The sequence below is a fragment of the Prionailurus viverrinus genome, chromosome B3 (genome assembly GCF_022837055.1).
Source record: "Prionailurus viverrinus isolate Anna chromosome B3, UM_Priviv_1.0, whole genome shotgun sequence".
Lineage (NCBI taxonomy): Eukaryota > Metazoa > Chordata > Mammalia > Carnivora > Felidae > Prionailurus > Prionailurus viverrinus.
In genome coordinates, this window is record NC_062566.1 from 48,584,399 (window position 1) to 48,601,829 (window position 17,431).

General features: G+C 45.6%; 1 protein-coding gene across 2 annotated transcripts in view; it reads left to right on the forward strand.

Moving 5' to 3' along the window:
* TNFAIP8L3 (TNF alpha induced protein 8 like 3) overlaps nucleotides 1-17,431 on the forward strand; it is a 53,269-nt gene that overhangs the window by 26,843 nt on the left and 8,995 nt on the right. The window contains exon 2 of one of the 2 annotated variants that reach the window (XR_007153344.1): nucleotides 7,629-8,370. Coding sequence is in view for 1 of the 2 variants with exons in the window: in XM_047864400.1 (XP_047720356.1) it covers nucleotides 7,629-8,191 (563 nt within the window). In the remaining variant the exon portion in view is untranslated. Of the gene's footprint in view, nucleotides 1-7,628; nucleotides 9,099-17,431 lie in introns of those variants that run through there. The other variant, XM_047864400.1, reaches the window with a different exon arrangement.

Below are 17,431 nucleotides of genomic sequence, written 5' to 3' on the forward strand. Positions count from 1 at the left end.
CATTGCTTTTACCTGAGCTTCCCCATCAGGGGAAGGAAGCCCCTGTCTATTCTACAGGGATCAATTTTGCAGCTTCCTCAGTCTTGTCTCATTGTGCCAGTCAAGTAAGCTATAGCTATTATATATATATATATATATATATATATATATATATATATATATAGCTACTATATATAGTAGCTGCATAATCACATTTTTGTCTCCATTCTCAGAGATCCTGAGGTGTTGTAAACAAGTCATTACCCTTCATGACTGGGGAATGGGAACGTTTTTACAAACATTGTTAAGAGAATTACCCCTGGCCAAAAGAGCCTTCCAAAGGCTTGTACACAGCAATAAGAGGACGGTTTTAGCCAAGACCTAATCTAGATCTCTTAGTGTTGCCCCAAAGTAAATATGTGTCCACTGATCAGGACTGTTTCCCCAGATATCCAAGTGCCTTCCTGACCTTGACTTCCAAAACTCACACGCTTCCTCTCAGCCTACAGCGTTCCTCCCTGATACATCACCAACACAGTCCGCCTGCTGAAGGTTGAGACAGAAGGATGGATGGAAGGAAGCAACCCCAACATTTCTATGTGCAGAAGTCTTCTGAATAAGACCGCCTCCCCCAGGTTTCCCTAGTGCACACACCCTCCCTTTAATCAGGCACACATGATGGAAACAGTGGGGTCTCCTCACCCCTGCCAGGCAGATCCCCTGGGAGATGTAAAAGTTGACCAGAGTGTCTTATTTTTTTTTCTCTCAATACTACCCCAGCATTTCTCATAATATATGCCACAAGATTGTGTGTGTGTGTGTGTGTGTGTACACAAATTTCGTAAGGTTCAGTAAGTTTGAGAAGTGGTGGACTAAATAAAACTACACAGGTGTCTTTACTGTGGGACTTCTCAAAGCCTTTAATAAGCTACTTGGTATGGCAAATCTTTAAGAGCCAGCCATGATATATGGTCATCCACGAACTCATTGTAACTGGCCACAGACCCTTCTTTACCAGAGCGCTTCTCAGGACTAGTGTTCTGTAGGATACATGCTGGGGCATGTTGTGTTCCGTGGGTCTTAGAGGCAGCATGTCAGAGTCACTTAAGGAGCTTGTGATTACCAGCCGTCTCCTAAAGATCTTCATACTGACAGTCTGGGCTAGAGTGTGAGAATCTACTTATTGTTGTTTTTTCTTAAAGCTTTCCTGGTTATATTGATGATCCATAGCCCTTGGGTTCCCCTGCTGTAGACTCTTGATATTTAAGGCTTCAGAGATGCTATACCTCTGACCCTCCTGAGCCCTCCCCATGGAAGCTTCTACACTAAATCCCCTTGTAGGTAAATAACACATTCTTATACAATAGAGATGGCTGAAAACTTACCAGGAAAAACACCCAAAGACTTTATGATTTGGGGGAAATTGCTGGCCTGTATCTATGACTTTAGAAACCACTTTGTAACATTGTAGCCATCCCCATCCAGCCACATTCAAGTCCACCTTTAGCTTTCTCCTCACTCATGCCATTTTGGGCTATTTCACATGTTTTCATATTTTGTTTCATTTGTCTACATCTCACATCCCTGCAGGACCATATTTTGGGGGGATTTCATATACAGACGAACTAAGAGTAAGCACTCAATAACTGCAGAGAAACCAAAGGACAAAAGGGACTTTGCCCAGAATGAACAAAAAAGGGTTAAGGTTGACTACAGAATTAAAAAGCAAGTAGAGAGGCACAGTAAATCGGTCAATGTGGCAACATGAATGTGTACAATTTACCTGTACACAAAATTTATAGCATTTTAAATGGTAGGTAGGTCTCATATTCTGCCACCCTCTGCAGTTTTTCTTTGTTACTTCTTTGTTCAATTTTTAACTCCATGATATATGCATCACTAGTGGTTTAGGACTAGGGTGACTAAGGCGCCTGGGTGGCTCAGTTGGTTGAGTGTCCAACTCCAGCTCAGATCATGATCTCGCAGTCTGTGAGTTTGAGCCCCATGTCAAGCTCTGTGCTGACAGTTCAGAGTCTGGAGCCTGCTTCAGATTCTGTGTCTCCCTCTCTCTCTCTCTCTGCCCCTTCCCTGCTCGTGCTCTCTCTCTCTCTCAAAAATAAATAAACATTTAAAAATTAAAAAACAAAAACAAAAAACGGAATAGGGTGACCAACTTGTCCCAATGTGCCTGGCACTTTTCTCGTTCTAGCCTGAAAATCAGCTGTAAGGGAAACCCCTCAATCCTGACAAGTCAGAGCAGTTGGTCCCTCTACTCAAAAGACAGAAAGAATTCTGACCAAATAAATTCTGACCAAATAAAACTGGGAATGGCTACATCACTTTTATCCACCTGAGTCACTGCCGCAGTAACAAAACAAACTACCACAAACAGTGGCTTAAAGCAACACAAATTTATCATCTTCCATATCTAGAGATCAGAAATCTCTAAGTAGGTTTTACAGGACTAAAAATCAGTGTATCAGCAGAGCTGCATTTTTTTTTTCCTAGAGGCTCGAGGGGAGATTCTGTTCCCTTTTCTTTTCCAGACTCTAGAAGCCAGCCACATTCCTCGGCTGGTGGCTCCCTCCTTCATCTTAAAAGCAAGCGATCACGTCACTCTGACCCTCTACTTCCATCATCAAATCCCGTTCTCTGGCCCACTCTGTCCTGCCTCCCTCTTTCACTTTGAAAGACCCTTGTGATTATGGGCGCCTGGGTGGCTCAATCAGTTAATCGTCTGACTTCAGCTCAGGTCATGATCTAATGGTTCGTGGGTTCAAGCCCCACATTGGGCTCTGTGCTGACAGCTCAGAGCCTGGAGCCTGCTTCAGATTCTGTGTCTCCCTCTCTTTCTCTGCCCCTCCCCCACTTGTGCTCTGTCTGTCTCTCTCTCTCAAAAATAAACAAACACTTTTTAAAAAGAAAAGACCCTTGTGATTATATCAGGCTCACTGGATGATCCAGTGTAATTTCTCCATCCCCAAATCCTTAACTTCAACACATCTGCACAGTCTCTCTTGCTGGGTAAGGTAACATATTCTCAGGTTCCAGGGACTGAGATGTGGACACCTTTGGCAGCTGGAGGGTCATTGTTCTGCCTACCACACCCAGCGTTCTCAGAGAGTTGAAAACACCTTCATATGTTAAAGGAATATTGTTAAGTCTCACAGGAAAAGAATCTTTTAGCATTGCCTGACCCAGTCCTGTCCACACTTACTTGATCAAGAAAGAAGCTCTTTACCCCCAAAGAGCACTTATCATCTCATGGAATGCAGCTGCTGTCACAGAAGGGGAGAATTCAATCTGGTTGTGCATACCGCCGAGAGTCCAGAGACTTTCCATGTGATATGCAGATGAGGACAGTTTTGAGGAAATTGATTTATAGATCCAATTCCTCTTCCTCATTTCAGTACATACTCTTTTCTACACTTACCTGCCTGACAAACAACATGAGGTCAAGGCAGGGTGAACCTGTCTTCTTTCCGCTGTTTTCATCAGAGGCCACAGCCATTAAGAATCATATCAGGACAGTATATTGCCCTGGGTGCAAAACCTCCCTGGTCAGACACAGGGATGATGTGAAACTCTGGGGTTGGCGATGCCTCTTTGAAGCAAGACGCCATAACCTGCCCCCTACCCATCTCATTTGAAGCTGCATTTCCAATAAAAAATTTCCTTTTACATTTAGTATTTGTCAACATTTTAATATTTCATATTGTATGCTAAAATGAAATAACTCACTCCATAGGAAATGCTTTGAGGCTTGGAGATTTATGGTTACCAGAATCATCTTTTAATTTAAAATTTCAATTTGTATGCATCCTTTGACTGTAGAGAATTATGATGAATTGATCAAATAAAACACTTTCAAGCATTAAAACATATTAAGTTAAAGTTCTCTGGGTGTCATGGAAAAGAGATAGTTTCAAAGGGAAAAAAAAGAACAATGTAACATTTCTAAAGAAGAGCTTGCTCCTGTCACACTAAAATGGACAATAATGTCCTATCACTGCCAGTGTTTATGTTATGTTGGACATATTTAAAAGAATGATATAGCAGGCTAATTTTAAATATCACTCTTATATAGAAATCATGTCTATTAACAAATTATAACTATTTAAACTGAAGGTGAAAAATATGGCTGCCAAGTTAAATATGCAAGGAGGTACGTAGTTTTTCAAAACCCTTAAGGGAATATATGAGCAAAAACGGTGGCAGCTACTGGTCTAGAGAAAAATGTTGGGAATGCTGGCAGGGGAAAGAGCAGTGTTTGGAATCAGGCTCGCAGAGGAGCCTTGGTTAAAATGCCAGCTTCACCCAACAGAGTTAAAACCATGAAGCGTCTGGCACAGAGCCAACCAGTGCTCCCTTCCTGCCACCAGGACCTGCCAGGTGCCATCAGTGTGTGAGGCACTAGGCATACAGTAGGGCTTCAACACCCGTCCCCGCTCGCACAGGGCTCACATTCTGGTGGACATGCATGTATTTGATCTGCCGCTTCTGTGTGGGTACATGCTTGCTGCATTTCTTTTCTTTTCTTATTTTTAATGTTTATTTATTTTGAGAGGGGAGGAGGGGCAGAGAGAGAGAGAGAGAGAGAGAGAGAGAGAATCCCAAGCAGACTCCAAGCTGCAAGCACAGAGCCCGACTCAGGGCTCAGTCCCACACCCATGAGATCATGACCTGAGCCGAAATCAAGAGTTGGACACTGAACCAAGTGAGCCACCCAAGCGCCCAAGTTTGCTGCATTTCTAAAGAGTCTCTTGCTACTCTTATTCTCAGGCAGCTTTTAGGAGCTGTATCTATAAAGAAATGACTCATTTTTTTATATTCTAGAAGAGGTCCTTCTAAATTCCATTGTTCCCTTCAGAATAATCACCTGAGGAGGCATACACTTATTTTAGTGACAGGGCCACTACTCAAAAGTCTTTAAGCCTCTGCTGTGGGATTGACTTCAAAGCATACAGCACAATCTCCTGAACATTCTTAATACTTGTAAATGTTTGTCTTTGGGGGGTGGCGCCTGGGTGGCTTGGTCGGTGAGTGCCTTGACTCTTGGTTTCAGCTCGGGTCATGATCTCATGGTCATGGGATTGAGACCCAAGTTGGGCTCCATGCTGAGTGTAGAGCCTGCTTGGGATTCTCTCTCTCTCTCCCTCTGCCCTTCCCACCCTCACAAAGTAAATAAAATTTAAAAACATATATTTGTCCTTGGAATACAAATTGGTGTTTTGGGGAACAGGTTATTCACACTATTCACACAAAGTGAATAGTGAACTATTCACTGAACTATTCACACAAAGGTCTGGTGACCCTAGTAGGTGGTCAGACTGGGTAGGAATATTTTTTATGACAAACTCTAGGAGGGCATAAATCAGGCAGTCTGGGCTTTCTCATGGTAAAGAATAGTCAAGAGATGCTGTTTGGGGGCGCCTGGGTGGCTCAGTCGGTTAAGCATCTGACTTCAGCTCAGGTCATGATCTCACGGTTCGTGGGTTTGAGCCCCACATCGGGCTCTGTGCTGACAGCTCAGAGCCCAGAGCCTGTTTCAGATTCTGTGTCTCCCTCTCTCTATGCCCCTCCCCAACTCATGTTCTGTCTCCCTCTGTCTCAAAAATAAATAAACATTAAAAAAAAAAAAAAAGAGAAGCTGTTTGTTCCCTTTGTACTTAGACTAAAGGGAAAAGCCCACCCACGTCAGGGTCACTTGACTGTGAAGTTGCTTGAAGACTCTACAGTTTCAAACTTTAGGGAGAGAGCTTCCTGAGCTGTAGGAAGCCCATTGTACCTACTACCTTACTGCTGATGATCCTGCCACAGCAACCCCACTCCAGGCCATGCCCCTCAGGGCCCGCATCTAGAAGCCTGAGAGCAGACATAGCTGTCTCGGAAGGACCCAGGACCGAGGGAGCAAGGCTGGGCCAGTTGTGAGGGGGCCATGTGGGTGCAGGAAGTGCACACAAGCCTTGTCTGAATTGTGTTGGAGTGTTTATTGAGTGTCTGTGAGACCTGAGCATTAATCACAGGTATTAATCACTGTCCACTGAGAAAACGAGTCCAGGGTGGGCAGAGGGTGTGGAATATGAGATGGGGCGGACAGGCAAAGATTTCAGAACATGGCATGTGTGGCCATCTGTCTGTCCGCTCTGCCTATCGTATCTGTCACTTACATGTGGCCACAGAATGCTGGATAAAATCTCTCTGGATCCTATAAAGGTCCTCAATTCTCAAAGGAAAACTGTTTTTTTAAGTATAAATTTGCACTGTATTTTACTGCTTCCTTATTCTTCTGCAGTGTTTCTCTGTATTTTACTTAGCAGACACCATTTCATCCCTGTGCCCAGAACTGAACTAGGTGCTGTGGGAGACACTGTCTTAGTCCTTAGGCAACTTGAATCTCCTTGGGAAGACAGGCATACATACTGCAGAGTAATGGCCAGCGGGTTTCAAACGTCAGCTCTAGCTAATAGGTGACTTCATGGAGTATTTTATCAAATCTAAGACACTGTGAATTGTAAGATGTTGTTTTATGTGCTCTTAGGAAAGAAAAATATGCTGCCAATAAATTGTGAATGACTGCTTTCTTTTTATTCAGAAATTTTATACTTCTTGAAAGATTCTTTTTGGACTTGCTTAGACTAGTGTTATTTTTAACATATATTACTCTTGTTCACTCATGAAGTAGAACATAAGAGAGAAATAAATTGGCTTTGGTTTTTCTAAGCTGCTTCACATTCAGGGTACTGCTCATCTGAAGTATCTTTGACCTGCTGTGGTCAGTGCATGTGTTTCTCACGCAGCGCCCTTCTGTTCCCTATGCCAACGGAGAGCGTTGGAGAGGCAATATTCCTTTGAGTACTCTTGACTTCTCCCAAATCTCTGGCTCCTACTGTGCAAATTGATGCGCATATAATGACAACCACAGCACAAGTGCCACCTGGCAACAGTGACTGTAAGACACATACCAATTTCCAAGATACCAAACATGAAAAAAATACACCATAGACTCAAAAAATAGATTCTGAGACTCAGTCAAAAAGACTGCCATGATCAACTGCCCATGTCTTCCCTGGGAATGGTGTTGGCATCAGTGCTACATTCTTGTCATTAAACAGTAATTTGCACAACTGGTTAGTTCTCTGTGAGCTAATAGGGTCAGGAAGGCGTTATGCATGAAGTAGGTCTAAAAAGGTGTGATTTCGGGTGCCTGGGTGGCTCAGTAAGTTAAGAGTCCAACTTCAGCTCAGGTCCTGATCTCATGGTCCATGAGTTCAAGCCCCACGTCAGGCTCTGTGCTTCAGATTCTGTGTCTCCCTCGCTCTCTGCCCCTCCCCCACTCACACTCTGTCTCTCTCACTCTCAAAAATGAATATTAAAAAAAATTTTTTTTAATGTGCTATTTGGCCTGGACAAAAGGAAACCACTTCCAGAGAGGGAAGAGTGCAAGATAGAAGGCTTGAGAGGGTAAATAAGCGTGTCATGTGGAGAGGACGGTGGAGGGATCCCAGCCTTTGGTGGGGTTTGATTAGGGAGTTGTGGGGTATAAAAGGCATGAGTCTTTGCCCTAGGAACATATTCGTGTGTTTCACTTGTAGAAGACACTGATGGTTCTCATATTTCTATAACTTTTCTTTCTTTCCTTACTATAGGTCCTGATGTTTTTAGTGCAAAGAGCCTTGCCCTTCAAGCTCAGAAGAAGATCCTGAGCAAAATAGCCAGCAAAACTATGGCAAACATGTTGATCGATGACACCAGCAGTGAGATCTTTGATGAGCTCTACAAAGTCACTAAAGAGCACACCCACAGCAAGAAGGAAGCCCACAAGATCATGAAAGACTTGATCAAGGTGGCAATCAAAATTGGAATCCTCTACCGGCACAACCAGTTCAGCCAGGAGGAGGTTGTTATCGTGGAGAAGCTCAGGAAGAAGCTGAACCAGACGGCCATGACGATCGTCAGCTTCTATGAGGTGGAGTACACCTTTGATAGGAACGTGCTCTCCAAGCTTCTGCATGAGTGCAAGGACCTGGTGCATGAACTGGTGCAGCGACACCTGACACCCAGGACCCATGGGCGCATCAACCATGTCTTCAACCACTTTGCCGACGTGGAGTTCCTCTCTACCCTTTATAGTCTGGATGGAGACTGTAGGCCCAACCTCAAGAGAATTTGTGAAGGAATCAATAAACTGCTAGATGAGAAAGTCCTCTGAATGCCTTCTCTCCTCCTGGACTTTGCTGAGTTCCAGTTCTAGTACCCAATGTGGTCCAGGTTAGAAAAAAGAAACCTGGAAACCCTTGTCGAAGATGCCCATGTTCTGTCCTATTCGCCCATCTGATATTGATGCCAGATTGCACTCAGGTGTGTTTATCCCCTGAGCTCACTGACGAGGTCTGTTCTTCAAATCACCTTGTTCGCCAACCCAAAGGACATTTCATTTGTTCTAGGCAGAAGGCTGCTATGCTCCTCAAGGTGAGCTCAGTGCATCTTGGTGGAGTGGAAGGAGCCCTGGACCAGGAGTTGGAGGACGTGGATTTGGTTCCCAGCTTCACCAGTACAACCATCCTCGGGATCCTGGAACCACAATGCCCTCCTGCCTACCTCCCAGGACTGCTGTGAGGTTCAAATGAGACAATGTATGTTCCCGCTTTTAAAAACTCTAACGTAAGCTCTTATTATTTTCTCTCTGGAGTGTGAGAGGGATCAACCTGGATCTAGACTACTAAGCAGAAGAGAAGAAAAGAATAATGGTATCTAGTGGGCCGGGTTTACAGTCTGTCTCTAGATGTGCTGTTTCAAACACAGATGAATACACAGGTGTGAAAAAGTGTAGCTGCAAATTGGAAAAATGTTTTCCAAGAGTTGTGTTTTTTAGGTCTTAGATGTAGGTTTATGATCCTGCAGAGGGAATCTTTCCAGCAGGGTGGGGGTATGAAGAGTTTCTCACTCATAATGCAGGAGCAGGGAAGTGTGCTCCCTGTGGGAGAGGCCTCTCCCTCCCAGGGGCCACTGTGAGGTGTGGGAGGGTTTATCCCAGCAGCACAGGAGAGCTGGGCAGCACGAACCCCTATCCATCTCTCTTGGCCTTTCACAGACACATTGTGCTATTTTCTTTGGTTCGTTAATAAATTGAAACCCTTCAAACAAGAGGTTTTGGAGTTGTGATTCAAAAATAAAATACCTTGGAATTAGATGCAGTGTTAAGAATAATGGGATTGAGGGGCACCTGGGTGGTTCAGTCAGTTAAGTGTCGGACTCTTGATTTTGGCTCAGGTCATGATCCCAGGGTGCTGGGATCGTGCTCCATGTTGGGGTCCATGCTGGGCATGCAGCCTGCTTAAGATTCTCTCTCTGCCCCTCCCCTGTGTGCACTCACTCGCATTCTTGCACACATTCCCTCTCTCTCTCTCTCTCTCTCTTTAAAAAGAATGGGATTTAAAGGCAGACAACAAAGAGCAAGAACTCTGCACTCAGACCCTAAGGGGCAGTGTGGGAGGCAGGAAGGGTGAGGGTGCAGGCAGCTGCTCATGGACATGTGACCAACCACCTTCTCTGAGCGTCTCCCAGCCTCACTTTCACACTGTGGCTTCTGACATTTTCATCAATTGTTAACAAATCTCAGGACAGTGTATTTACTGCCTTCTCATGTTGTCTGCAGGACACCACTTTAGGAGACTTGGTCTTCCTGCATCACCTCCCATGCTGCTCTGCTTCTTATACCTGATGATATTATAAAAAGACATTAGCTCAGCCCATGGCTCAGCCCATCCAGAGATGGTTTGAGGATGTGAAATGGCATCCTGTGAACCTACAGTGGCCACTCAGCCTCAACTGGCTCCTGTGTCAACATCAATGCAAACCATCAGTTAAGTTCTTCAGCTGCCAGCACTCAAAATTAGCTCATAGGAAGGGTGTTTAGTAGGGAAAAGGGAACAGTTAAGTCAGCCCCCAGCCCCTCCTCACAGACCTGAGGACTGAACGATGATGCCCTGTGCACATGCAGGCTGGGGAGGTCATTGGCCATTCTGGCAATGGAAGCCACCAGTGGCAGGCTCCTTCCTTCCCACCTACCCACTAGGCAGCAAGCAGCTCAGCGATAGCTGAATTTTCACATGCAGAGTCTTCAATGCCTGCCTTGGTGCACTCGTCTGATTAAGGACTGCTTTCTAGTTTGAGGGATGGCTCCAGAAGCAAGTTCTTTTTTCACTAAGTAGGTGGACCCACCCAGAGAATTCAGACCCACAAGGAATGCATGGAACTATCTTCTGTTCATCTGAGACACAGCAGGGAAGAAGGCAGAATCAGGTTCTCCTCACTTGGCCAGTCATTAGCACACATTAGTTTCTGACAGTCCACGAGTCCCTAAGGAAACCGAGTCCTCCTTGTTCTCATCAGAGAAGGATCAGCACTTCCACCAGCACGTCTCAGCAAGTGCAAAAGCAGAGTGTAGACCAAAACATGTTCTACTGGCCTAAACCTCCCCACTGAGGCAGCCAAGGGGCTCTCTACTGCAGGACCAGCTGGGTGTATCTCAAAGTTATCAACAGTAGCACAGTAGGGGGGTGGGGGGCTGGGCTACCCAGGCAAAAGTAACCCACAGGCCTCTAAAAATAGCCAAAACCAATCCCATGTGTACATTTTAAATATACCACTGGCATATAAACTCAAGTGATTCTCGAGTTTCATCAACCAGCTGAAGGCTTACAAATTTCAGATACTTTACATAACAATCTAGTGACCAAAAAAAGAATCACATTATTAGTTTATCCTGAGGACTCTACTCACATCACTCTGTGGCCCTGAAAGGCTATTTTGGCTGAAAAGAAAATACGAAGGAGACCAGCAGATGCTAGATGCTTTCAAAAACAGGACCCTGCACATGTGCATTTGTGCTCAGAACTCTATAAAATTTGCAATAATGAGAACCCACAAAGGCAAAGTGAGGATATCTACATTTAGGTGGCACCTAAAAGAAAAAGGATTTCAAGAGAAGCAATAATATAAAATCACTCAATTGATCAAGCCCCACACGAAGTTCAGAGAGCAAAGCCTGGCTCAGCAAATGAAGGGCAGAGACAGCACTCATTCTTTAAGAGGGGAGGGGCACAGGAGCAGCCTGTCTCAGTTATCTGGAAACATCGCTAGGTCTTCAGCCATCTGTGAGCACTCAGCTCTGTCCCCTGGGAGGACGGCAGACTTACACTGAAATCCCCAGCCCACGCCTGGTTACGTGTCCCTCCTCATGCATCTGAGCCCTGCAGAAACACATTTCCTGCCGGCTGCGCCTGCCGTGTGTCTGTGTTGCCCTTCCTCCCTGTGTTTGCATCTGTGAGTCTTGACACCCTCAGCAACTCCAGGTCTCTGCTCAGTGACAAATCAAAATGAAAAGACTTCTCCATCTGTGCTTCTTCTCCAAACTCCCATCTCCCCCATCTGTACATTTTTCAGAAGCAGATCAGTACATTTGCTGGCTGCTCAATGAACTTCTTACATCCATTTACATTTTAAAAAGAGAGAGCACAAATCAGGCCTACATGCCCTCTGCCCATTATCTTTGGGTTTTTTGTTTTGTTTTGTTTTTTTAATTCAACGTGGTCTCAGGTGTCAAGAGCAAAACTGATCGGTGAAAATTCTAGATCAGCCAGCTTTGGCTGTGAAGACATTGCATTAGCAGGAGCTGTCCGTCAATGGACTGGGAGGTTGACAGCAGAGTCATAAATCAGATGGCCTTGAAGGAGAGGGTCCCCAAGGCCCTCCCAACTCAGAATTGTGTAGCCACTTTCCCTTGTTTAGTCTAACTGTACTGTGGGGGTCACCAGCCAGGCCCACCCCCTGCTCATTCTTAGAGGGAGGTCTTTTTTGTTAGGGGGAAGACTCTTCTACAACCCTGTTCCCCAAAATGGCATCTAGGAATCACTGAGAGTTCTGGTCTTGGGGGGGGTGGGGGCGGGAAGGAGGATTGGTAGCCAGGGAGAGAGAAGAACTCTCCCATGAGTTCTAAAGGGAGTTTGGGATTTCTGTTTCATTCTGACGACTTTATTTTTGAGACAGACAGAGACAGAATGTGAGCAGGGGAGGGCAGAGAGAAAGGGAGACAGAATCCAGAGCAGGTTCCAGGCTCTGAGCTGTCAGCACAGAGCCCCAGGCGGAGCTCGAACTCACAAACTGCGATATCATGACCTGAGCCGAAGTCAGATGCTTAACCGACTGAGCCACTCAGGTGCCCCTTCATTCTGACGACTTTAAAAAAAAAAAAAATCAAAATCGATCTAAGTACCTTCTGAATCTTGTGGGTGACGCCACCTAGCCTCAGGGTCTGAGATTTCCTGTATTTACACTTTCATGCTGAATGATCAACTCAAGTGAAATAATCTAACTGAATGTATTTCTTTTTTATTATTTTTTAAAAATATTTATTTATTTTTGAGAGAGAGAGCGCGAGTGGGGGAGGAACAGAGAGAGGGGGGCAGAGGATCTAAAGCAGGCTCTGTGTTGACAGCAGAGAGCCCGACGTGGGGCTCAAACTCACAAACTGCGAGATCGTGATCTGAGCCAAAATCAGATGCTTAACTGACTGAGCCACCCTGGCGCCCCTAACTGAATATATTTCTGCAACTAGGTGGATCTGTAAGTCTTCAGGGTCCATGGGTTCTCAATTTTGAGAATCATTAGACAACATGTGAGAGTGTAGGCTTGCAGAGAACGAATGTCACATTGCCCTTGATGGTGACTCACAACAGGTGCGGGATGAGCCAGTGTCTGGGGGACACACAGGCCTGCTGCAGAAAGAGGCGGACTCCCACATGCCCTGCCTGCCCTTTGGAACTGGCCAGCACAGTCTACCACACATAAACCAAAGAACTGACCAGCCCATCCTGGCAATCCTAATAATGAAACTCAGAGGTACAAGAGAGGCCATCACTAGACACACCAGGCACTGCTCCTTCCAAGGAAGGGAACAGAGGGAAAGCCTTGCAGAGAAGAGAAGTCACTTGTGCCCACTCACACGCTATCTCAGTTCCAGATTTACTAGAGTGCAGACTCCCAGGCATCAAGAGTATCTGTGGTTCTGGGATCCCAGGAGCTAATTCCTTGGCTGAGCTTAAGAACAAGGCACATGGCACTCAGGTACTGGTGGCATCGAATTCCTCCCCACCCAGAAGAAGGAAGAACCAGCCAGAGTAAGCATTCTCTCACACTCCACCCCAGCAAGCCCCTCGGTGCTATCATTTGCCTTCCTTGTCCTTCCTTTGCAGAGCTGGGGCAGGTCTCTACAGAGCAGGGTCCCGGCCACCCACCCAGGCAGCCAGAGTTTGGGCAGCCGGGCCCCCCAGGCCGTGGTATAAAGCTCCTCCTTGCCGACTGCCAAAGCCCTTCTGGACCAGTTCCTAGGACAAGAGAGTCTGGGGTTTGGCTCCCAAGAAGAGGCTGGATGGACGCCAGAGGTTGGCACAGAGCAAATGCTGGACGCTAGCCGGGGAGCGGCAATTCGTTATGTTGTGGAGGGAGAAAAGCACTCTTCAGGCTCTTTTGGGAGGAGCCTGTGGGCTGGTCCCCTCTGTGTGACTGGGATCCTTCCACCTCCTGGAGCTGCGTTTCCCTGAGGAGAGGGTCTTACTGAAGGAAGTGGTGGGATGGGGCTGCCCCCACTTTGTGGTTCAGAAACAACTACAACTCGATTTTAGAACTAGATGGTGGGTTTGGTTTTGGGGAGACAGGTATTTTGGGGGTTTTCTGTGGCTTTCATAGTGCAAAGTGCAGAATATGGGATAAGCCATGAGTCAGAAGGTTTAGTCTCAGTTCACAAGCTTACTTGGTAACTTCCTTGCACTTCACCTCTCTCGGGCCGTAAATGCAGACAGAGTTGCACAAGATCTCCAAGAATCAAGGGGCACCCGGGTGGCTCAGTTGGTTAAGTGTCCGACTTCAGCTCGGGTCATGATCTCACGGTTCGTGGGTTCGAGCCCCGCGTTGGGCTCTGTGCTGACAGCTCAGAGCCTGGAGCCTGTTTTGGATTCTGTGTCTCTCTCTCTCTCTGACTGTCCCCCCGTTCATGCTCTGTCTCTCTCTGTCTCAAAAATAAATAAACGTTAAAAAAAATAAAATAAAATCTCCAAGAATCCTTCTAGTGCCATAGTTGTGTTCTGAGCATCACAGGAGAGAAACTGGGCATTTCATCCTTGTAGGGTTCTTAGAAGGGAGACTATTCACTAGTTAAATGACTGAGAAATAACTTCTTGATGATCCCCTTCAGGACTTTTGATCATACATCTAAGTTCATGATTTCAGAGGGAAAAGCTTTAGGCTAGAAAATGCAGGGTAAAAGGAAGACTCTGTAAGGAACAGAGAACAGAACCATGTGGGCCTGGGTAGAAAGCCAGTCAGTCACCAGCTTAGCTAAAGCCCACTGGGATGCAATGTCAGGACCAACCCTCTTCTGAGACACACATTGCAAATTGAGATGTGTCAGACTCAGCAGTGTATCTCTGTAGAGATAACAGGGTAATAAGCAAAGTTGTGAATAAGGCATTACTGATTTGAGTCAAATATCATAGGAAATTATCAGTATATTAAATTAAGATTAAAATCAGTATTTTAATTTTAAAGTATATCAGTAAAGCCATTCCCCAACAAATGAGACTCTGGAGTTCTCAGACCTTTTTTCCCTCCATTTATATGGAAAACACATTGTGTCACTGAAATAACACTATCTTTATTTGTATATACAAATAGCATTCTTTGAAACATCTTTAACATGTGGCTTTAGAGAATATATTTCATGCACCACAGTGTAACAAACTTCTTCTTTAGACAGCTTTATTGAGATATAATTCATAAAACATACTATTCACCCATTCAGAGTGCACAATTTGTGGATTGGGGCATATTCACAGATATGTACAACCATACCCACACTCAGTCTTAGAACATTTTCACCCCCTCAGAAAGAAACCTGGTGCTCTTTAGCTATTACCTCCCTCTCCTACTCAGGCCTTACTAGCAATATAAAAGTTGCACTTCCCCTGCCCAAATATCACAATAACGATTTCTCAATTGCACTACAGTCATAGAGTCAGAGCAAGCACATCCCAATGGCATCATGACTAAGACTCACGCTGAACCAGGTTGTTCCTCAATCATCATGGGTGTTGCTCCCATTAGAACAAGCCTCAGCAGCCTTTTGACGGGTGGCCTCTGTGGGGAGGTGGGTCTGGCTAAGCGTGAGGATGGCAGGCAGACTGTGAGAGACACCTGAAGTTGGCAGCTCCCTCATCATTTTGCTGCCCCATCACTGGACACAGAGGCAGTGGCCATGTGCTGGGGTGCCACAGAAGGAACTCAGGTACCATGTGGGACAGAGGGCCTTGAAGTGTAGACCATGAACTATCTGCATCAGAATTCCCAAGGACAGGAAATGGTTCCTTTAAAAATGCACAGTCCTGGGATCCACCCCCCCACCCCCCCCACCCCCCCACCCCCCCCCCCGCAAACTCCCGGAGCCAAATCTCTGGAGATGGGACTTGGGAATCTGCATGATGAACAAACTCCCTGGTGATTTTTAGACACATAAAGTTTGCTGACCCCAGTGTAAAGAGCTTGACTTGAAATCCATTCCATCTCTATGCTTCTCAGAGGATGTAATTGTTTTTACCTCCCACCTCTTCTGGCTTTGAAACTGAGTCCATCACATTCTCCCTTTGTGTCCGTGAGTCCCCCCTGATACTTGCTGTTCTTCTCACATATTCCATCACCCTGGGGCTATCACAAGGCCTATCCTCACAGGCTGCCCGAAGGACAGCTGTCTTCACTGCAGTGGACACCGTCCATTATCTCCAGTGCCGAGAGCCATGGGAACCATGGGGAAGGTGGCATGAGATGGCCATGCTGTCCTGGCCATGCCGTGAGTTTCACATTTGCCATGTTTTTTCTACTCCTCATCTCTCAATTAATGAAGTACCTTCTAAGGTGGCTGTCTGAAAATTTCCTCCTAAGGAAAATGACCTGGGACGCTAGTCTGGAAATAGAATTTTCAGAATTATATTTGGTCCAGTTGCTTCAGGAAGAATAAGAGTCCCTCGGGGGCATGTTAAAGATGCATCCTCTGCTAGGCCCCTCTTCAGCCCCTTTTCTTTCTGAGGACCCCTCTCCAGCAATGTAGGATGGCCTGGAAACACCATTGAGGGGCAGGGCTACTCCTGGAACCAGGACCTAAAGGGAGCAGAAAGACCTGCCTTTCTCTCAGCTAGTGGAGAAATAAATGATCTTAAAGTCAAACATGGGCTCAGACCAGCCATGCATGAGACTCCCAGAGGAAGGAATAAAGGAGCCAGGGCACACAGAGACACAGGGAAGAGGCTCCCAGGCACATGGGGGTTTGGACCCACGTGATTGCAAGCTGATCAGGGCTACCCAACACCTTCAGTGTTCTCTATCCAGGTTCTCTTGCACCAAAGGGGAGCTGGCTTTTTGCCAGAGGAAGAAAGATGGAGCCTATAGCCAATGAAACAAAAAAGGAATGAAGGGTCTCCAGCTGTGTTGTGGGGGTGGCACTGACAGACCTCCCCAAAGATCCACGTACCCCACACTCTGGGGCCACTAGCACAGGGCAGGACTAAGGTGCTGGTGTACCAGGCACTTCCTAGCTGGGGTTGAGTAAGGCCCTACAAAAGCGAGGGCTCACCCCAGACTTCTTGCCTCTGATCTGACAATGGCAACTCATTTTTGGAGAGACCAAACCAGGTGTTGGTTCAGATTATGAGGCCATACCCTGATTATTCCCCAAATTCAATTAATGAAACTGATTTCATTGAAATCAATGGGCTGCTTCCCTCCATCTTACATAGATGGAGGCCACTTCCCTCATCATTATCTGTCAGGGGCAGAGAATTCAAAGTATGTTTCCCTCTTGCTTCTCCACACCACGGCAGCTAAATTCACTTTTTTCCTCAATGTTTTTACTGTTATAAAATACACATAACATAAAATTTACCATCTTTACCATTTTTAAGTGTACATCTCAGTGATATTAAGTATATTCACATTGTTGTACAACCATCACCCCAATCCATCTACAGAACACTTTTCACCTTGTAAAGCTGAAACTTTATACCCATTAAACAATAGCTCCCCATTCCCCCTCCCCCGGTCCTTGGCAAGCACCATTCTACTTTCTGTCTCTTTGATGTTGACTAAGTATCTCAAATAAATGGAATCACATAGTATTTGGTTTTTTGTGACTTCTTTCAGTTAGCATAGTGTCCTCAAGATGTATCTATGTTGTAGCATGTATTAGAATTTTCTTCCCTTTTAAGGCTGAATAATATTCCATCATGTATCTATATACCACATTTTGCTTATCTGTTCATTCATCCATGGACACTTGGTTGCTTCCACATTTTAGCTATTGTGAATAATATTGTGAACATGGGTACAAATACCTCTTTGAGACCTG